The following is a 21,544-nucleotide window of genomic DNA, read 5'->3' on the forward strand; positions in this document are numbered from 1 at the left end:
CGCATCTCCGAATCGTTCTTTCTCCTTAATCGGGACGGCCTGCAAAGCACTGTCTTTTTCTCCCTTCCCTCCCTCCTTTTCCGTCTTTGCGCTGGACAGAATTCAACCGAAAAGCGCCACTGGTCGTAGGTGCGGGTTGGGTGGGTGGGTGGGAGGGAGGTGGATGGGCGTCCCGCTTAGAAGTCAATCGGCGCAGAGGAAGGGGCGTCCTTTCCCGCGTGGCCACCTTGGATCCCCTTCCTCGGGAGCCCCAGCCTGCGATCTGTAGCAACCCACTGGAATTGCAAGGGGGTGGGAAGAGGGGAGGGCGCGCGGATCGGCTCGGGGGACAGGCTGACCTGCCAAGGCTGTCGTGCAAAGGAGGAGGAGGAGGGAGACCCGACGGAAGGCACGTCGTGCCAAGGAGGAGGAGGAGGAGGAAGAGCAAGGCGCGGCTCCCCCCCCCTCCCCAACCAGAGGCGCAAACTTCTGGCGGCTGCTTGGCTGCTGGGTTTCCATTGGCTGGGCGCGCCCGGGTCCCGGCTCCTCCTCTCCCCCCACCCCCGCCCGCACCACACCAGTGGGTGCCTTCCTCCCCCTCCTCATCTTCCTCCTCCCGCCCTTGACTCGCGAATCGCGGTGGCGGGGAGGGACCGGCGGGAGAAGAGGAGCGGCCGCGCCACCCGCCACCCCCCGCCACTCCGGATCAAGCTGGCAGGACTTGCCGGGCGCAACGGACAGCCCGGAGTCCGCTATTGCTCCGACTAAAACCGGAGCGTCAGATCCTAGTAGGAAGCGGAGCGACTCCGGATCCAGACGGAGCTCGGGCCCGGGAAGGAAAGAAGGAAGGAAAGAAAGAAAGAAAGGAGGAAGGAAGGAAGGAAAGAGGAAAAGAAAGAAAGAAGGAAGGAAGGCGAGCGCGCCCCAAGGGTCCCAAACCGGGGCTCCAGCCTTTGCAAACACTCCGCCCGGGTTGCAGAAACTCGGTCCGGGGAGAAGATGCGGCGGCGGCGAGGGCTGCGGGAGCCGGAGGTGAGAGGAGGAGGAGGAGGAGGAGGAGGAGGAGGGGGAACGGGACTCCACTACACCCCCCATCAGGCGCAGCCGGGCTGCTTCCACCGGGTGGGGTGTTGGGCAAGATCCGGAGCGCCTGGCAGGGCTGCCTCCGCTTTCGCACGCGACGGGCGAGGAGAGAAGGAAGCTCCGAGGCGTGTTTACACGGAAGTCAGGCTTGCGGGCTTTGGGGGGTTGAGGTGGGGGGGGGAAAGGGGCGAGAGATCGCCTCCACCTCTCTCCCCCACCCCGAGACCGGTGCAAAGCTCCGGATCGCTATGATGATGATTTGATGATAGATAAGATAGAGAAATTTTTTTAATTTTATTTTATTTTATTGGCCAAGTGCGATCGGGACACACAAGGGAATTTGTCTTCGCTGCAAAAGGCTCTCAGTGGGCGTAAAAGAAAAAGATAAGATACCTTCGTCAAAGAGTCAAGAATCATCAGGCCCAACATTTTAATTGATTAATGAATTGCGGTTCGGATTTGCTGCGCCGGCTCCTTGCTTTGAAAAACTTTCAGGCAAACTCCCGAGAAAGGGATCCCCGGGCGGAAAGGATCGACTCTCGAGTAGATTTGCAAAGGCGGTGGCGGGGGGGCGGGGGGACCCCCGGCTTAGCGCACCCCTTCTTTACCCTCTCCCCACTTCCCAAAAGCGGGACATCCTTCAGCTCGGTTGGGGACTTTGGTCCCCACTTTTCCCTGCCTCTTGTCGGTGGGGAAGGATCGGCAACAGGCCTGTGTCGAAAGAAATGGGGCTTGATAAGCATTCTGGTTGCATCATTTTCTGGGGAGGGAGGGAGGGGAGGGGAGGAGGGAAAGGTAGCCGAGAGCATCCAGGTGTTCTTCTTTCTGTAGGGACTGGGGGGAGGAAGAAAGAGGGGGGTTGTGTTGTTTGGGTGGTGGCTGGCAGCGAGTGTCTCTTCCCAGATAAGCAGATGTTTAAAAAAAATAAGAAGTCGAGAAAAACAACAACCCCTGTTTAGTCTATGAAAGGTGGGATTGGAAGGCAGCCAAAGGACTGTTTTTTTTTTGGTGTGTGTGTGTGTGTGTGTGTGTGTGAATGGACACCCAGAGTCATGTTCTCCAACTGCCCCCTTCCTTCTTCCACCTTGGACACTACTGGCCGGCTTTAAACCAGGATCACTTTGGAAGGAGATTGTGGGAGTGCCACAGAAAGAAGAAGAAGGAAGGAGGAAGAAGAAGGAGAAGAGGAAGAGGAAGAGGAAGAAGAAGAAGAAGAAGAAGAAGAAGAAGAAGAAGAAGAAGAAGAAGAAGAAGAAGAAGAAGAAGAAGAAGAAGAAGAAGAAGAAGAAGAAGAAGAAGAAGAAGAAGAAGAAAGAAAGAAAGAAAAGATTTACTTCTCCAGGCTGTGCTCAATGCCAAGCCTCTGGATTGCAAAAAGCACTCTGTATGTGTTCTGGAGCCCTGTTAAAAGTCAGGGTTGCTTGGGGTTTTTCAACAAAAATGGGAGTTTCTGAAGCAAAAGAGGGGGGGGGAGGAACCAGGGCTGCCTTTTTAAAGCAAATGGATGTTCATCTTATGCATTTATTTTACAAATTTATTTTACAAACGGAGGCGAATAGACGTGGCCCAGGGATAATGTTGCAAGGATCCAATCCGGGACCAGAGATTTTTTCTTCTTCTGAGTTTTTGGACTCAGTTGCTGCAACCTCTTATCCTCAGGGAACTTCTCTCTGCGTTTATTTTGATGGATTTGCTGCCTGAGTTAACCTCTGTGGGAAAAGAACTGGTTTTCTTCTGCGTGTTTGACAACATATTGCAAGGAGTCGTTTTGAGATTTCCGAGCTGGTTTTCTTCTGCCTTTCACAAAAGGTTTTAAATGAGTTGAGATTTTAAGAAGAGACCGGACAGTCACTTGTCTGAGATAGCATAGGTTCTCCTGCCATGGAGGGCTGGACTAGAAGACCTCCAAGGTCCCTTCCAGCCCATTCTATTCTATTTCTTTTTTACCTGTTCCCCGAGATCAACTGTTACGGGTTGGAGGGCTACAAAAAATGGCCTTGAGCCATTTAGGGGTTGGAGGGGGGTGATTTAGAGGTGGGATGTGTGGATGTGTGTATTTGCACACGCATGAAAGCGTGTTCCTCTTGAGGACCCGTGGCTTGCTCTTAAAAGGCTACATTTTGCACCCCCTGTAGAGCTGTGAGCAGTGGTTAAGCTGTGAAAGCAATGTTTGTGGTAACTATAGAGCTTGGGTACACAACAGTGATGTGTGTGCGGTGGAGGGTGTGTAGGAAATGCCACTTGCTGTGAGTTAGCGAGTGCCGATTGGATGACAGCCTGACCCGTTCAGCGCGGATTGGTTGCAGTTTTGCTCTGAAAAAAAAAAAAAGCTAACCCTACAAAGCAGAGGTGCACGTCCAAACGTGGCAACTTTAAGACTGGCGGACTTCAACTCCCAGAATTCCCCCCCCCCAGCCAGAGGAGTTCTGGGAGTTGAAGTCCACTGAGTCTTAAAGTTGGCCAGGGTTTGGACACGCCTGCTATTTAAAAAGAGTCAAGGGATGAATAAGGTGGCTTGTTTTCTCGCATTTCGAATCCCAGTTGTTCATATTGCATCTGCTTTTTTTTTTTCTTTTTCTTGTTAATGCATCTGGGACATGTATCCATGTGCTATCTTGAGCCTATTTTCTCATGAGTAGACTTCCCTGGCTTTAGTAGAGTAGGACTTACACTCTGGATGGAGTGAGGTGGGCGGGAAATAAATCTATTTGGAAATTGGTCTTGTTTCCCCTTTAAGACCCTGAAGGCATTTTAATGCTCCTATTTACATTGGGAAGAGAGGGCAAAAGTTACATATTTGCTCCTTGCTGTTTATTTATTTTTTTGCCTGCCTGCCTGCCTGCCTGCCTGCCTGCCTGCCTGCCTGCCTGCCTGCCTGCCTGCCTGCCTGCCTGCCTGCCTGCCTGCCTGCCTGCCTGCCTGCCTATCTATCTATCTATCTATCTATCTATCTATCTATCTATCTATCTATCTATCTATCTATCTATCTATCTATCTATCTATCTATCTATCTATCTATCTATCTATCTATCTATCTATCTATCTATCTATCTATCTATCTATGTATCTATCTATATCTATCTATCTCTATCTATCTATCTATCTATCTATCTATCTATCTACGGTATCTATCTACTCTATCTATTATCTATCTATCTATCTATATCTATCTATCTATCTATCTATCTACTTATATCTATCTATCTATCCATCATCTATCTATCTATCTATCTATCTATCTATCTATCTATCTATCTCTATCTATCTACGTATCTATCTATCTTTTTCTATCATTATCTATCTATCTACTACTATCTATCTATCTATCTATCTATTCATCTACGGTATCTATCTACCTCTATCTATCTATCTATCTATCATTCATCTATCTACGGTATTCATCTATCTATCTATCTATTATGATCTATCTATCTACTCTATCTATCTATCTATTCTATCTATCATCTATCTATGCTAGGATCTATCTACTTATCTATCTATTTCTCATTTACTATGCTATCTACTCATCTATCTATCTATCTATCTATGCACGTATATACACAAAACTTTAAGAACTGCCTAGGAAACCTGTCAAAAATGAAAAGATATCCGCAGAAGAAACATTTCCATATATTCAGTTTGAGTGAATATATATATTAAATGAGTTTCAGCTGCAATAGCCTGCAGGTTTTAATGCCATGCACAGGCCTCGTTTCCAGTTGAAAGAGGCAAAAGGGAGAGAAAATGGGAATCTTCTCTTTTGGTTTAAGGTCCAGATAGTCCTCAGTTTAGAACCGTTCATGTTGCAACCATTCAAAATTAGATCAGCACTGAAAAAAAAAAGAGCAGTTGCTGAGCAATCCTCACACTTACGACTATCAGCAATATCTCCATGGTCAAAATCTGATCAAAATTTAGACAATTTCAACAGGTATGTACTTCTGATGGAGTCCAAGGGTGAAGTGATTTTCATTTGCAACCTTCCCAGCTGGCATCTGACAAGCAAAGATAACGGGGGAATCACTTAACAATTGCCATGATCCATTTAATGACCAAATGTAATATCAAGCACTTAGCAGCTGCCTTGGAAATGCTGGCCTCCCCCTTGTGTCCTTAAGCCAAGGGCTACTTGCCACGAAATCAAACAGGGAAGGGTTTGCATAGGCAAGGAATCGCAGACACCACACAGTTTGCATTTCTGTTTTCTCAGGATCTTCGAGTACTAGGTCAGATTTTAAACTCCTGAAGTCTTAAGATGTCAAAGTCATAAATTCTTTGCAAGGGATCTCTGGAAAGTGAGGCAATGTTGCAAAAAAACAACCAAAAAAAAAAAAAAACAACAACCCCAACAACCCAATCTTGTCTGTCTTTGCTAAGATTAATCTCTCTCCCAGGAATGTATCCTTGGAATATTTCTCTTCTAGGTTTACGGTAACATTTAAGTTAAGGGTCAGTGAAAGAGCATGTATAATGGCGGTAACAATGCCATCTTCTAAAAGGAAAGAGGTGAGATCGAAACAAATGAATATATCGCCTACCAAAACCTACCATACGTAAAGGAAGGCACGTATTTTATGCTTAGCAAAAACCATATGGATCGGAAAGATAAAATGCCTATTTAAGAAAACATCTGGTTTCACTCTAGATAAGGAAACCTTTGTTTGCAATAAGCGAATACATTCCATTCTATTGATCATGACGGGCTAAAATTTTAATCTAAAAGAAAAAGAAGAAGAGAGGAAGATAAGCTACCCAGGAGAACAATTTAAAAATATATTAGTTGTGTCTAACACTCCAGGGAATCTTAAGTCTCAGGGCAATTAAATGCCGTACTTTAAAAAATGCCAATGAAATTCTCATTAATTAGCTCACATTGGGAAATGAGAACCATGTCAGTTTGTAGTTGCCAAGTTCAGAATTTGGTAGCGTCTCAGAGCGAGAGGAGTTATTAAAAAGCATAAGTGTTTTGTGAATGGAAGCTCATTATGCCTTTTAATAATTTGTTAGTCTGAAAGGACTGGAATTCGCCTGCCAGTAAGTTCCTGGTTAAGAGAGATTTAAGTATTATGGAGGAATATAGAGAACTTGCTTAATTCAACATTTCCTAAAGTGAGAAGAGGGTATACTAACATTAATCCCAATAACCGGCAACTCAGATTGTTTACGGATGAAAAGTGCAGTCTTGGTTGGTATATTAGGAGAGAGAGAGAGAGAGAGAAAAATCCAAGCTTATGAAGTTTTCATGTGCCACTCGGTTATGAGTAGATTAAAATTAGCATTAAAAGCAGCAAAATATATAAACATATTGAAAAGGAGACTAAATAATAGCTAAGGATGAAATATTGAGTAAGTCTCAAGAGTTCTCAACTCGGGTCCTCAGGTGGAAAAAATCTTCAAGGTGGCAAACATGTCCAATATACTTTCCTCCTATTTCACCACAACAACAACCCTGTGAGGTGGATTAGAGAGGGAGGGAGGGAAGGAGAGAGAGAGAGAGACTATAAAGAAGTTTCTTATATAAATGAATCCTGCTGAAATATTTACTTGTGTCCTGGTCAGATGTGCTGCAAACTCCAATATTTCTGCAGTTTGTAATTCTTACCTTCTTGACTGCATGTGGTAGAATATATCTCACTATATATAGCCAGTTCTCCTTCTCAAGAAATTTCCTAATCTTTCTTTTTTGTAAGGGATCTCTCTCGCTCTCTCCCTCCCTCCCCACTTCTCTCTCTCATCACTTAGCAAACAGCATTGATCATAAAAGCTGATTACAACATTCCTACTCTCCTAAAACCCGGTCTAGGCCACGGTGCTGGAAAAACCTTAACTCTTGCGTTTGAGAAACTTCCTGGAAAGACAGCTAATACTGTATGTTTGTCTGGGGCAAATTGCCCATGAAAAGAATATTGGTAGCTCAGGATTGAACGGTGGGGTCCTTGTCCCACAAGTGCTTTTTAAAAAGCCTTTCCTTGAAGACGTTTCACTTCTCACCCAACAAGTTTCTTCAGTTCTTCACTGAAGAAGCTTCTTGGATGAAAAACCGACACGTCAAGAAAAAACAAAGAATATCCAGTTGTCTTTCAAAAAAACAAAACAAAACACTTTTCGGACAACGCTGACCTGAATTACGGACAATCTCCACAGACACGTGAGGTTCGTGGTGCTCTCTGAGTTTGGTTGTTTGCTTGCAGACGTTTCATGGCCCAACTAGGGAACATCATCCGTGGTAGAAGAAGGGAGTGCGATTTGCTCTCTGTTTATATACAAGTGGTTTGCCCTTCCACTGTTGGTGGCAGTGGCTTTGTTGGTTCAAGATCAGAGAAACAAAGTTTGTAAGAACGTAGGGAGAGCCAGACATAGTCTATGGCAGTGTTTTGCAACTTTAAGAGGTGTGTGGACTTCAACTCCCAGAATTCCCCAGCTAGCATGTGACCTAAAGGGCCATTTAATCCTTCCATCGCTGCTCATGTAGAAGAAGAGGAAGGGGGAAAAAAAACATCTGACCTTCCAGATGTTGCCAAACTACATTTCCCAGCAACCCAACCAGCATCGCCAGTGGTGAGGGATCTCAGGAATTGTAGTTCATTAGTCCCTTAATCCCAGATGCAAGGAAGGAACTAGGCATCTAAAAACTCAGCCACGGGTTGAGTATTGGCAGATCTCTTACTTTATTCAGCAGAAATAAATCTATTTATGGAGGCATAGATAGCGAATCCAGGAAGGAGTTTCTGGGGAAGTTGGAGAACTTTGGGCGAGAGGTAGAAGGAGATATTTGTAGAGTTCCAGCCTGACCTTGTTTGGCTCAAACAGAGAAGCTCCTTTGGTGATATGACTGACTCATAACTTCTCCTCCTCCCCCCTCTCTTTCTTCTGACATGGCAGTTTCTGAGAAGCCAAGAAACCAAAAATATCTTAATAAGTAAGCAATTTGAAGCCTTTCCAAGAAGTCTCGTGCTGAGCTTAAGGGGTGAGGTGGCCTGATTCTTCGGCTAGACTCTTTATTGATTTTCGGATTTTTTTTTTAAAATTGGGAACGCTCTACAAGGATGGTTAATTTTGGCAAATACAGGTAGTCCTCAACGGTTCATTTAGCGACCGTTCAAAGTTACAATGGCATGGATATAAAGCGACTTTAGGAACATTTTTCACAGTTACTGTCAGGCCCCTGTCGGAGATTGAATCCGAGGAGGAAGATGAACAGCTGACAGGGAGTGGGAGTGTGGCTCCCTTGGCTGTGGGGGAAACTGGGGAAGGGCAAAGTCCAGCTGGGCAGAGCAGGACAGAAGTAGAAAAAAGGGAGAGGGAGTTCAGAGGAAGACCCAGGCCCACCCCCTCTTCGTCCTAGGGCACGTAGAGAGGAACAGAGAAGAGAGCAACGTGGGTTGCGTGGCTTAGGGGGGAGGAAAGGGCCCTGATTCCCTTCATTAGCCACAGCTGGGAAGAGAGTTTAAAAGAGATGCATGCTGAGTGCAGCAGCTTCTGGAAGCAAATGTGACTTGATCTTGTGTTGACTTTGCTTATCTGAGTTCCTAGCATCCTCCCAGCCGTGTTGAATTACTGCCATTCCTTCACGTGTGGAATTCTTGCTCCTGCCCTGCTGGACTAATTACCTCAGTTTGGCTTGATTGGACTTAAAGTTACAGTTTGTGTTTACCCTGTTTTGGACTTGATTCTCTGCAGCCAAAGGCTGTTCCTGGGAGAGTTTTTCTCCAGCCAGAAGCTGACCGGGACATTGGGGGAAAAGTTGGAGCTAATAAAGGGACTCCTACTGATTATCTGACTGTCTTGCCTTTATACCATGCCCTGGGTCATCACAGTTACACCCTTTCCCCATGGTCACCCAGTCAAAATTCCCTATGTTTGGCAACTGATTCATATTTATGACAGTCACTGTGTCCTGGGGTGTGTGTGTGTGTCATGCGATCCCCTTTTGACAAGCAAAGTCAACGGGGAAGCCAGATTCATTTCACAACCGGGTTACTAACTGAACCATTGCAGCAATTCACTGGCAATAAAGGTCATAAAATGGGGCAAACATTCACTTAACAGCAGACACGTTGGGCTCCATGGTGGTTGTAAGTCGAGGACTACTTGTATTTTGGAGCAGTAGCCTGGAGAATCGAAGCGTCGTGCTGCGAAATTGCCCAGGGATTGTAAGCGGTTCTCCGCTTCTCTTTATCTTCTCTGCAATTCTTCCTTCCCCCACCCAGGAAGGAGGGTTAAGCCGAGGGACCCATATTGGGCTACCTGTTTTAGCCAACTGGATGGAAGGCCACAAGGAAACCCCCCCATTTCCTATTGGTTTTTCAATAATTAAAAAAATAAAATCTTAACACACAACGAATCCTTCGGCATTCTTGCCAAGAAAACTAGGTGGAATATCTCCCAAGCATTACCAGAACTTGAACCTGGTTCTCAGGGTGAACATGATGCCTTCTTCCAATGCAGCTCCGGTGGCCTAGAGGGGGAGCTCTCGCCTCGCAATCAGGAGTCTGTTGAGTTCGATCCTAGGTAGAGGCTAATATTTGGAATAGATTCTCCTGCTGGAGCAGGGGGTTGGAGTAGAACAGTGGTCGCCAACCTTTTGGACCTCAGGGACCACCAAACTCGTAATTTTAAATTCATAATTTTTAAAATTTTAAATGGACCAGAGAACCTGGGAAAATCCCCCCCAAAAAATCTGCAGGAAAATCCCCCACCCTGTTTTCCTACTGATCAATCGTTCTTTATTTGGAATTGCAGAATACCGTCTCCAGCTCCGTTCTCAGGGGGAGAGAGACAGAGAGACAGAGACAGAGAGAGAGAGAGAGAGAGAGAGAGAGAGAGAGAGGAGAGAGAGACTGACTTTTGGCTTCATGCAAGGAAAACAGCAGAAGCCGCAGAAGTCTTTCTTTCTCTCCCCCAAACTCTGCCAGAAACGAGTCTTTGCCATCACAGCCTCTTGGAGCAGGAGGCCTTGCAGGGCCCCAAAGACTCATTTCTGGCGGAATTTGGAGGAGAGAAAGAAAGACTTCTGCTGCTTTCCTTGCATGCAGCCAAAAGCTGAAGAAGAAAGAAGCGGAAAGAAGCAGCCCGGTGGCCAGGCCAGGCGTGTGAGGCGAGTGGGGCAAGTTTCCTCTCTCCGCTCTTTCCCCCCTCCCCTCACTACCTCGTGTGCAATGTAAGTGACACAAGCCTTGTGTTCCCACGGGCCATGTGGGCGGCGCAGCCTTGTGTTCCCACGTAGCCTGGATTAATTGCTTTGGGGGGGGGGTATTTCTCTGCGGATCAGCAAAATTTTCTTGCAGACCATCAGTGGTCTCCAGCCCACTGGTTGGTCACCACTGGACTAGACGGCCTCCAGAGTCCCTTCCAACACTGTTATTCTATGTTTTCTTATGCTTTGGGTTTTCAATTCCTATCAGCCTCCCCCAAAAGTGGCCGAAGTCTTGTGGGTTTCTTTGCCTGCGTTGTATGCAATCTGAGAGATGGGAAAATAAATTCTGCCTTAGTTTTGGGGTGCTGGCCAAGAGCCCAACATGCCATCGTGTGTGTGTGTGTGTGTGTGTGTGTGTGTGTGGCTTTGCAGTTGTTGTAACATTGAAAAATGGGTCGTAAGTAGATGTTAGGGGGTCTTTTGTCAGTTCAAAGAGGAAAACAATTGGAAAACAAAGTACGATATGAATGAAGGTGAATATACATATCCCAGGACAATGTTAGAATAGAATAGAATAGAATGAATGAGCTGGAAGGGACCTTGGAAGACTTCTAGTCTGACCCCCTGCTCAAGCAGGAAACCCTAGACCATTTCAGACAAATGGTTGTCCAGTTTTTTCTTAAAAACATCCAGTAATGGAGCACTACAACTTCTGGTGGCAAGCCGTTCCCCTGGTTAATTGTCCTCCCTGTTAAGTCTCTCCTTAATTCCAGGTTGCTTCTCTCCTTGGTTAGTTTCCATCCGTTGTTTCTTGTCCTGCCCTTCTGGTGCTTTGGAGAATAATTTGATCCCCCTCTTCTTTGGGGCAACCCCTCAAGTAGGAGTTAATCTGGGTCAAGTAGGATCCAATCTGTTGCAGGATCCAATTTGGGTTGGTTTTCTCTTCCAAGCTTTTGGTATTACGCTGGATTCAAGTCCCCTGAGGACGGGCTCCAGTATGAATCCAAAAGCTCGGAAGACAAAAATGTCTGGTCCAGATTGGATCCTACAAAGTGAAAGGTGGTATTCAGCCGGTTCTGACTGGTTCTGTAGAACCGGTAGCGTAAATTTTGAGTAATTTGGAGAACCAGAAAATCCCACCTCTGACTGGCCCTGCCAACCCCATCTCTTCTCCGCCTCCCATTGAGTCCCAGCTGATCGGCTGGGTCTTCTTTGGTTGCCCTGCACAGGAGAACGGAGCTGGAAAGCAGGTTAGTGGGGTGGGGGGAGGGAAGGGGGATTTTACAGTATCCTTCTCCTGCCATGCCCACCAAGCACTGGTAGTAAATTGTTTTTTGAATCCCACCACTGTGCAAAATATGAGATATTTGTTTATAACCATGAACAGGGGAAAGCATGAAGACTGATTCTTTTTTCCCCTCCTTGTCTTTCTGTTTCAGAACAACCCGAGCGATTGCTCCGTTTCCTAGCCCAGCCCATTGGCCAGAAAGGATCTCCCAATGGCGGAGAAGCGAACCCTTGAATCCGTGAGCACCATGAGTTACAGCAAGCTTCCTCGACTGGAAGGGGAGCCAACCCACATCCTCCCGGTGGGTTTGTGCCGGTCGAGTAGGCTGCCGGACCTCCCCACAGAAGACCACTACAGTTACAAAGGCTCCTATTTTACTTTCCCATTCCCGTGTCACGAAGCGCCCAAAACTTTAACTCACTGGTCAGCGGCCGAGAACTACAACCATTGCCCGGCTGGTGCGCCTGACCGCTCTCCGAGGACAGAGAAAACAACCTGCCAGTCTGAAATGGAAAGTTTGAAAGCTCGCCAGAGACTTGCGGGCTCTCAGAAGGTCAATGAATGTACCACCCGAGAACAGTGGGCCAGCTACGTGGGTCATGCGGGCGTCATCCAGCAAGGTTGGCTGCAGGGATACCCAACCCAACAGCTCCCTCCAGCTCCTGCAGCTTGCTCCACCTTGGCGGCCCCCAAACCGGTTTACCAAAGCCACGCATACGGGGCGGAATCGGGCTACGCTCCCAAAAGGGCTTTGGCCTTCCGAATGCAGATGGAGAACTACTCAAAACGTTTGGAATGGTCTTCCCCGTCCTCTGTTTTGCCCACGGGTGCCGAGAGTCGGGGTTACGGCACAGCCGGGTCCAAGAAGACCTCGGTGGCCGAGAACAGCGTGGTGCAGTTCCGACACGGGTCCAAAGAGGGCGATGTCCACTCGTCTGGCTTCATGCCTTACCATAAGGCATTGGAGAAATGCCAGGGGGCACAGAATGGCTCTTCCAGCTACTCCTCTGTCAGCCATAAAAGCAACTCCGAGTCCCCAGCAGGTAGCAATTCGAGAAAACACATGTGGTCCAGGCTACCGCCGTCACCTCTTCCTCCTCCTCCTCCTCCTCCTTCCAGCTTGCTGCTGAATTCCCAGGATCTGGCGTACCAGGAGCGATCACCTTCATGCTACCCTCTAGGATCGTACCCTCTCACTTCTCACGAACAGATGTTGTTGTATCATCAGAGCTACGTGCAAGCCGAAAAAACAAACTCAGTCTTTGCTTTGGCGGCCTGTAAAGGTTTTGGGTCTCCTCCAGGCCATGAAGATGGTCAGGTGTTCCCCAGGTCATATTTTCAACAAACCTCTCACAGCTATTATCCCGGGCATCTGGAGAGCTACTTTTACCAGGCCATGGGCCCACCTCCGTTGACCCCCTCTGAAGAGCTTCACCCTTCAAGGGAACACGAGCATTCACACAATGCGACGGCCAAGGGGGACTTCACCCCCAAGACTCCTGCTCCTGCCTGTGCTGTGCCTGAAAAGCCTGCTTCAGCTTCTAGTCCTTGGCGCAGCCGAGGTGGCCTTCCAGACTGGTGTGAGAGTAGCCGTGTTGCCAGAGAAGCCAGCGCAAACTCTTCCACTCTGCAAGCTTTCCCTTCCATTCATCAAGTAGACCGGCTGTCTCATTGTTACAACAGGGTTGAAAAGATGGAGGAAAGTGGTTGCAAGAAGGATCTTTGCCCACCAGAAAAGGTGACCGAGAAGGAGGAGGAATCTTCTGAGATGCACAAAAACTTGTCCTTAACTTATGAATCTAGGAAGAGAAGCATCGACGCACACAATAATGAACCGGGAGGTTGCATAATTGTTCCTGATAGCCCGGTTATCTCCCACAATCCCTACTCCAAACCAGTCCTGCCCAAAAATGTTCTGAAGGCTCCTGACATCCAATCTACATCTCATGGACATTGGTCCCCGGAGGGTCAACCGGAGGGGCTCCACAAACAGCGTGAAGGTCCCTCAACGTCTTCCCCTCCCATGCCTGTTATCAACAACGTCTTCAGTTTAGCTCCATACCGAGCCTACTTAGAAGGTTCTGCTGATTTGGTGGAACTGGACGCCACTAAACGTTGTCAGGCCGAGGAGTTGCCTCCCAAAAGTGGAGGCAAGAGTGTGGACAACGGATGCGTGCCTTGGACAGGCTCTCAAAGAACAACCAAAGAATCGAGGCTGAATCTACCTAGGGAGGAAGGAACCACTCACAATACAAGAATGAAAAGTGGAGATGCTGGCTTGAATAAAAATAACCTCCCAACAGGACAAGCGGGTGGAGATTATGCTGGCTCTTGGGAAAGCTACAAGGTCCAGCTTCTGAATCCAACCGATCTTGTATCTTGCCAACCATCCCCTGACAATCTTTCCGATGGTAGAGTTGAGAGGCTTTCTCAAGAAGACCGTGTCTTGGATCTCAGCTTTAAAACGGAAGACTTGGCAGAGAGACCTGATCTTCTGCAACCGGGCAAGAAAGCTAAGGCTCCAGATGTTGGAGGTCCAAAGATCCAAGGTGAAGAAGTCAAGGAGAAAGCAGCCAACAGCCAGGGTTCTGTCTCCCAGGCAAACGGAGAGACCTTGGTGCTGCCCATCAACGGTGACGCTAGAGGTAGCCGACATTTCCACAGCTCCGCGGCATTTCTGTTCAAGAAATTCAAAGTCCTAAAAGCACATGCAGCAGAAGCTGCCTCTGGGGTCAAGGATGCCTCTCTCCCAAAAGGTACTGACTCACAAGTAACTCAGCCAAACAGCCCCTTGCTTGGTCTCAACCTTCCCCAGACTGCGACGCCATCCGAAACTCTGATCTTGCAGATCAAGTGCTTGAATGCTACACTGCCCGATGCGTCTACGCTCTTGCTTCCTAGTGGCCCTCCTGGATCTCCTGCCCTTCGAGAGACCCAGGTTCTGGATCCTGCCACTGAAAAACTTCTTGGTCAAAAGAAGCCACCCAGGCAATATTTCACCGCGTTGCACTCCTGTGTCTGCACCATAATATCTGGTTCGGTGTCTACCTCCTCCCCTGATCAGCTCAAGGAATGGCTGGAGATGTCCGAGTCCACAGTGGGGCTGCAGGAGAAGACGGTCAGTTCCACCAAGCCCAAAAATGGTTTAAAGGTCTCTGAAGGCCCCAAGCTCTCCAAGGGCAAAGAGATCTGGTTGGCCTTTAAGGATGTAGAGGTGCTTGTCAAGAAGTTGCAGTCGCAACTGGAGATATTCCTGCTCTATAATAAATGTCCTTTTCCTCACGTGATGCGAGCTGGCGCCACCTTCATCCCTATTTATGTGGTGAAGGAGGAACTCTTCCCCAATCTTCCTGGTGTGTCGGTTGACCATGTCTTGCAGGACCACAAGGTGGAACTGCGTCCTACCACCTTGTCTGAAGAGAAGGCGTTGAGGGACTTGGACCTCAAGAGCTGTACTTCTCGGATGTTGAAGCTGCTGGCTTTGAAACAGCTGCCGGACATTTACCTGGACCTCTTGACCCTTCATTGGCATGAGTGTGTCAAGCAGCAGCTTGGTAAGGGCAGACAATTGGCCTCCTTTAGAAACTTAAGCATTGAACTGAATATACGCTCTTCTTTTTTGTCCTTTTTCCTCTTCTCTGTCTTGCCAAAAGTTCATGATTTCCCCGGGCTTTGGTCACTGTACTTTCCCACTTGCACAGACACAGCTTTGGTTGGTCTTCCTTATGAGATGTGGGTAGAAAATTGGCATAGTGGTCAGGGTCGATGCCCGAGACAGGATTTAGCGAACTCTACAAAGATTGGTGGGATTCTGCTTTCTAAATGGGGAGAGGACTGGGAAAAGGGATCTTAAGAGAGTAGGCTGTGCTTAAACTCTGAAGGGGAGGATGCCCTGAGACTGTTGGCAAAGAAGACATGGAATTGGGTGAGAGAGTCCTTGACTTATGACCATTCATTGAATGGATCTTCAAAGTCACGATGGTGCTGGAAAAAAAAGTGACGTACAAGTGATCTTCACGCTTATCAGGGCCACTGCTGTGTCTAGATGTTTGTGCGATCAAAGTTTAGGTGCTTGGCAACCAGCATATAGTTACAATGGTTGCAGTGTCCTGGGGTCACATGATGACCACCTGCATCCCTTCCCAGGGGACTTTCTGACATGCAAAGTCAATGAGCTGGATCCTCTTAATGACCAAAATTAGGCACGGGCTACCTTAAAAAACCATATTGCTTGGCGAGAGAAGTTTCTGTTCCAATTGTGGTCGTAAGTTGAGGACTATCTGTAATTCAGGGATGAAGAACCTACCAAGGTCCATAACTCAACAACCTCTTTCTTCCCCCCTGTCCTATCCGGATAGCAGCTGTTTGGCTTGGGAAGCCTGGAAGTTCAAATCTCAGTTCAGCAGGAAGGTGCTGCATTAGAAAAGCTGGCAGTGGACAGCATTGGGCAAGATGGAACATTAGCTACTGTTGCCCACCACACATGCTCACAGCCTTGCTTTCATTAGCTCTGACCAAACTGTCCCCCCCACAAGCCAGTGTCATTTCAGATGATTCTTGACGCCTTTATTTTTTCCAGGTCCAAGTTCACAAGCACGCCTGCACACCTCCAAGTAGGTATTCATTCTTTGTGTGGGTGCGTCTTGCTCATTGCTGCTGGGTTTAGTTGGAGTTATGGAAGGCCTTCGGGCACAGGTTGAGGTGCTAGGCTTCTTGCGATCTTGCTGCTTCGGTGCTATAATGGTATGTGGGAATGGCCTTGCGGGACAGGAGGAAGAGCTGCACGCTAGGCAATGGACAGATAAGAAGAGGCAGATTAGCTCCCAGAAGGAACAGGAGCCGGGCAAATGTCTCAAAAGAGACCCTCTCTAGTTTCTTGGACTGCAAAGATGAGGGAGGAGGAAGAGGTGGCCTTTCAGACTTGCAAGATAGGTAGAGGTGATCCCTGTGAGGTAGTCCAGATGGGAAGCACCACCCAGGAATGCCAGTTCTGTCTTTATTCTAAGGCTACATTAACGGAATCTTGCAATACTTCAATCTTGTAGACTAACCAGTTGATGGTATGGTATGTGGAAATGGCCTTGTCAGACAGGAGGAAGAGCCACAGACAAGACAATGGTCAGATAAGAGGCAGCTGGATCCACAGAAGGAATGGAGCTGGGTAAACATCTCAAATGGTTTTCACTCCAGACCCTACCTCATTTCTTAGACTGTAAACATATGGGGGAAGAAATGTACTTTTAGAGAATCTGTAGGGATTCTCAGTCATCCAAGTCATGGTTGTCCCAAAGGTGCTTTTTCAGGAGGCAACTGGACTTTTTTTGTTTTTTGTTTTGAAGACGTTTTGCTTCTCATCCAAGAAGCTTCTTCAGCTCCGACTGGATAGTGGGGAACGGAAGGATTTATATTCCTTGCAAACAGCTGGTCATTTGCATCCTTTTAGAGAGCCGTTGAGGCCACTTGGAGGTTTATCTGTGTCCTCCTGGTACTTTCAGACTTGCAAGATTCTGTTAAAGTAACCTCACAATAAAGACGGAGCTAGTGTTCCTGTTTGTGCTTCCTGCCTGGACTGCCTTGCATCAGTCTTGCAACCATACAGGGCCCCTCCTTTTTCTCACTTTTACTGTCCCCAAACTAAGGTGGTTCCCATTTTGAGTCACTTTCTCCAGTCCCTTTTTTCTTCAGACTCAGATTTTGTTGATCAGACGGTTGTCTCGGCTGCGTCTCTTTCTCCTGTTTTCCAAAGTCATTCTCCGATACCATTACAGGTGCCTTTTGTGGAAAATACAAGGTCTTGGAGGTTAGCAATTATAGCTAGGCAGGGCTGAAGGTGCTCCTGAAACACATTTCAAACGGCACATGATGCTTCTGCGAACCAGAGGCAAGCACAAAAGCATCTTGTCAGTAAATAGTGGGGTTTTATTTTATCTTTTTTTGGTCTTTGGCTTTCCTGGATTACTAGACATCTGATGTACAGAAGAGCAATGGCTGTTCTGATTTCAGATGAATAGATATAGAGATAGGTAGGCAGGCAGGTAGGTAGGTAGGTAGGTAGGTAGAGAGATAGATTAGAGAGAATGAGAGACAGATGATGATGATAAGAGGGACAGAAAGGGGTAGGATAGACAGACCGACAGAACAATCCTTGGCGCTTGGGCTGCAGGGTGATATCTCCTAGAGCAGGGGTCCCCAACCACCGGTCCGCGGAACAAGTCCTACCGGGCCGCTGGTTTGCTGGGCTCCACCATCTTTTTTTTTATTAAAAAGTGCTTCCGGTGAGCTTTTCCGGGTAGAAAGCTCACTGGAAGCACTTTTTCATCAAAAAAAGATGGCGACGCCCAGCTAATGCCGGTACCGGGCCGCGCCATAAAAAAGGTTGGGGATACCGGGCCGCAGCATAAGAAAGGTTTGGGATCACTGTCCTAGAGCATCAGAAGAGGAGAAGGCATATTTGGGGACCTCTTGATTAAGACAATCTTGGAGAATTTGGTGTCTTCTTCAAAACGTGTGTTGAGATTATACTTCCTTTTTTCTGGAATTCTGGAAACTGTAATCCCAACACATCTAGAGATCTTGGTTTTGTTAAGACACAGCTCTGAGATGGAGGGATTTTTGGGGGCATGGGGATGTCACCCAAGAATCTCCTAACCCATCATCTGAAATGAAGTGAGTTTTAGAAGTTGTCCAGTGGGATCCATTCTCCCTTTAGAACAGTTTTGGATTAGTTGGAGAACGGAGGAGAGCTATTGAACTGTTGGAAGAGGAGTTTAGGATCTCAACTGTGGACAGCATTTTTTTTTTTTGAATGAAGATGCTCGTTTGGTTGACTGTTCTTGTGCTTTTCGTTTTCCCAGAGGATCCTGCGAAGTTGATCCCAAACAGTGATGTTGAGGCGTTAGGAACAGATGCAACTACCGAGTCTCTTGACCAGAACTTCCCAGAGAAGAATACCAAAGGCAAGACATGTGGATTGGCAGCCTCTTTGGGGACTACGTCCTTGCATTATGAGACTCTCCAACCAGAAGATAAAGAGACCCTGGCCAGATGTTCCTCACCTTCTCTACAACGTGGTTGTGTGCTAACGGGGATGAAGGTGCTTCCTAAGGAAGATGCGGCCTTGGAGACTGAGGGATCCGCTCTTTGTCCTGGTGCTAGGAGGCCATCCCATAAACAGCCAAGGACTCTCAAGCTTAAATTGACGGCGAAGGTCGCTAGCAGGACCACCAGGGCTTCCGAGATCCTTCACCTCCGAAAATCCATGGTTCACATCCAATTCCAGAACGCTCTTCAGGACATTCAAGGACCTCAGATACTTGGTCCTTCAGGGAAGGGGAAGAAAGTCCCACCACCGCTGCTCCTAAAGCGTTTCAAGCGCCGGAGACACAGTCGTGCCAAGGTTTCTTCCTTGCCCTCTGAGTATCCAGAACTTGTTGGGAAGAGGATCAGGCACTTGTATGAGGAGAAGGACAAGACAGAGGCCTGGTATCAAGGCGTGGTGCTTCGCATTCACAAACCCCACAAGAACCCTTTGAAGACAGTTTATGAGGTGAAATATGACAGCGAGCCAGAGTGGCAATATTACCTCGAGATTCTGCAGGATTATAAGAAAGGTTGGGTGGAGCTGGAAGAATGAGTAAATGTGTGTGTGTGTTTGTGTGTTTGTGTGTGTGTGTGTCAAATTGAGAGGGAAAGAGGGGGAGATTTTATTCACCCAACTGTCTGTCGGATTGGAACACAGCTGAAAGTGTCAACAGGCTTCAAGATTAAAATGGCCTCCCTACATCTGACACAACTTCATCCTGACACACGTTGGCTTACTTACCCCACACCAGCTGAGGCCTGCAGCGCCAATCAGCTGAGGGGATAAAGAAGAGAGAAGCGCAGGGGCCGGTGGGAGAGCTTTTCTCTTCTTTATCCCCTCAGCTGATGATCGGCTTTTTTCCCCTCCTCTCAGCTGATCGGCGGCGGCTTTTTTTTACTACCGGTTCAGCCGAACCAATCTGAACCGGTAGCATACCACCACTGCTCCATACCTCAGGGCCCCATAACACTTCCAGAAACCACGCCTGGAGTAGCTTTCAGGGTTTTGAACAATGCTTTGAACCACCGCTGGGTTTACAAAATGTCTTCCTATTGTCTGAAACCAGAAGTGAAATACGAATCTCACTGGTACCCTTTACAGATCTTCTCCATGGGTGGGACAGACTCTCAGGACATCCCAAGACATTGTCCAATTCCTAGAGTGTCTTTAGAATGATGCTTGTCCGAGGGAATTATGGGAAAGCCATGATTTACGTTGCTAAGTAAGGCGGTTGTTTAATCGAGTTGGGTCTGATTTTTACCACCTTTTTGCCCTGGTTGTTAAGTGAACCACTGCAATTTGTTAAGCTTCCCCGATTGAGAAGGTCGGGTTCATTTACCGACTGTATGATTCGCTTAAGAAATACAGCGCTTTGCTTAAACTGAGGGGAAAAAAATGTCATTTAACAACCATCTTGCTTAGTGACAGAAATTCTGGTCCCAGTTGTGATAGTAACTCAAGGACAACCAAAATAAATTCCACTTGAGGAAGTCCCGTAACCCACTTGATGAGATACAGTTCAAAGAAAACTACACCTGTAGTTATATATAAAAAAAGGAGCTGTATTTTAAAAAAGTGACATGACCAGGTTCATACACTTTCAAACCATGAAACAAAACCACACCCCGTGTGTTTCAGTTTTCATTTTTGGAGGGCCGTGCTGTTTTCCCCAACCCTGAGGGGCATAAATATGGCACATTTTAGAAATGTGATTTATGTTGCCTTTATAAGGAATTGCTGCTGGTTTCAAGGGTGTTTTGACTTTCAGTTAATTTTTTTATAGGCTTCTTGTTGGAGACTTTTGTCCATGACCTTTGTAAATGTAATTTTCAATACCGGATAGCAGATATTTCAGTTTAAATGACTTTTCTTTTTTTGAAGCTCCAAGAGCTTACTGTGTCTTTAAAAAAAAAAAAAAAAAAAGAGGGAAGGATAAAACACAGATAGGTCAAATCTCCTTTGCAGCCCCTCAGGTCAAGGTAATTTTTTTTTTAAAAGTTCATTTCTGAGAAATGGAGCTTGGAGAATCAAAAATGAAGAAGAGCGAAGAAGAAGAAGAAGAAGAGGAAGAAAAAAAAAAGAAATATTTCTAAAAGCTCCCTCAGGTTTGTTTGTAAAAATGAGCTGGGGACAATTTTGGAAGATGTTCTTCTCCTGTTTGTACCATGTTGTGAGGGCACTTGCCCAACGTGTCCATTCCACCAATTCTGGCCAAATTGATAAATCGGTGCTAAGTTACCAACCGAAGAAGGCCTCGTTCATATCTTGAATGTACAGCTGGTGCAGTTTGGATGTTTTTCTGCTCCGAGGATGTTGTGTGTTTCCACCTTGTTTCAAAATTGTGTGTCTCTCTGTTGAGCAGGCAAGTTCAGATGGGGGTGGGGTGAGGTGAGGGGACCCACCGGTCCTTCCTTGCCTCGCCCCTTCCTTCCAGACGAGAAAGCAAAATTAAGACAAAATTGTACCGTGCTGCCATAGAGAAACGAATGCATCATACTGTAAATGTTGTACATAAACCGGGAGCCTATATATTGGCTTTTGTATTTAATTATTTCCCCTCACCCCACCTTTCGGTCAGGATGCAGTTTTTAAGAGGTGCTTCATTAAAATTAAAACCACTGTTTTGGAAGTGGTGACTTCGCGACTTCTCTTGCTGTCTCCGTCGATTGTTCCCTCGGAAGCAAAACTCGGTGGGGGCCAGTCGGTTTGAGAAACCTATCCAAGGTGCTAGGAAAGTAGAGAGCTTCTGATGTTTGGGAATTAAAATGAGTCAATTCACAGAAGTGGCATCCAACCACTCACTCTGGGAAAGGCAACCCCTGAATTTATCAAAGAAATGAAGCTAATAATGGTCACAGCCTGCCTTTATTTATTTATTTGAGCGATACTCTGCCTTTATTTGTTTTTAATAAACAACTCAAGGTGGTGAACATGCCTAATATTCCTTCCTCCTCCTGTATTTCCTCACAACATTTGG

The 21,544-nt window shown here is 46.9% G+C and overlaps 1 protein-coding gene across 4 annotated transcripts; it reads left to right on the top strand.

The window, feature by feature from the left end:
* Nucleotides 1-594: 594 nt before the first annotated feature.
* Nucleotides 595-21,196, top strand: PRMT2IP (PRMT2 interacting protein). Of its 4 annotated transcripts, XM_087972518.1 has the most exons (4): nucleotides 596-1,011; nucleotides 11,638-15,040; nucleotides 16,066-16,099; nucleotides 18,341-21,196. In XM_087972518.1, exons 2-4 carry the CDS (start codon nucleotides 11,698-11,700, stop codon nucleotides 18,369-18,371), a joined length of 3,408 nt encoding a protein of 1,135 aa, XP_087828644.1. In that variant the 5' UTR covers nucleotides 596-1,011; nucleotides 11,638-11,697; the 3' UTR covers nucleotides 18,372-21,196. The 4 variants fall into 4 exon arrangements, with proteins under 4 accessions (XP_087828645.1, XP_087828644.1, XP_087828643.1 ...); XM_087972519.1 differs by lacking the exon at nucleotides 18,341-21,196 and having other exon boundaries at nucleotides 595-1,011; nucleotides 16,066-16,103; XM_087972517.1 differs by lacking the exon at nucleotides 16,066-16,099 and having other exon boundaries at nucleotides 597-1,011.
* Nucleotides 21,197-21,544: the final 348 nt, after the last annotated feature.

Source organism: Notechis scutatus, chromosome 11 (assembly GCF_049901735.1).
Source record: "Notechis scutatus isolate UNSWTSFEM ecotype Mainland chromosome 11, rNotScu1.2, whole genome shotgun sequence".
Lineage (NCBI taxonomy): Eukaryota > Metazoa > Chordata > Lepidosauria > Squamata > Elapidae > Notechis > Notechis scutatus.

What these genes read in the sequence shown, in the direction of transcription:
- PRMT2IP (XM_087972517.1), top strand. Translation starts at nt 11,698, where the DNA reads ATGGCGGAGAAGCGAACCCTTGAATCCGTGAGCACCATGAGTTACAGC. An exon ending in GTGTGTCAAGCAGCAGCTTG is followed by an intron (nt 15,041 to 18,340) that starts GTAAGGGCAGAC and finishes TCGTTTTCCCAG; the next exon opens with AGGATCCTGCGAAGTTGATC.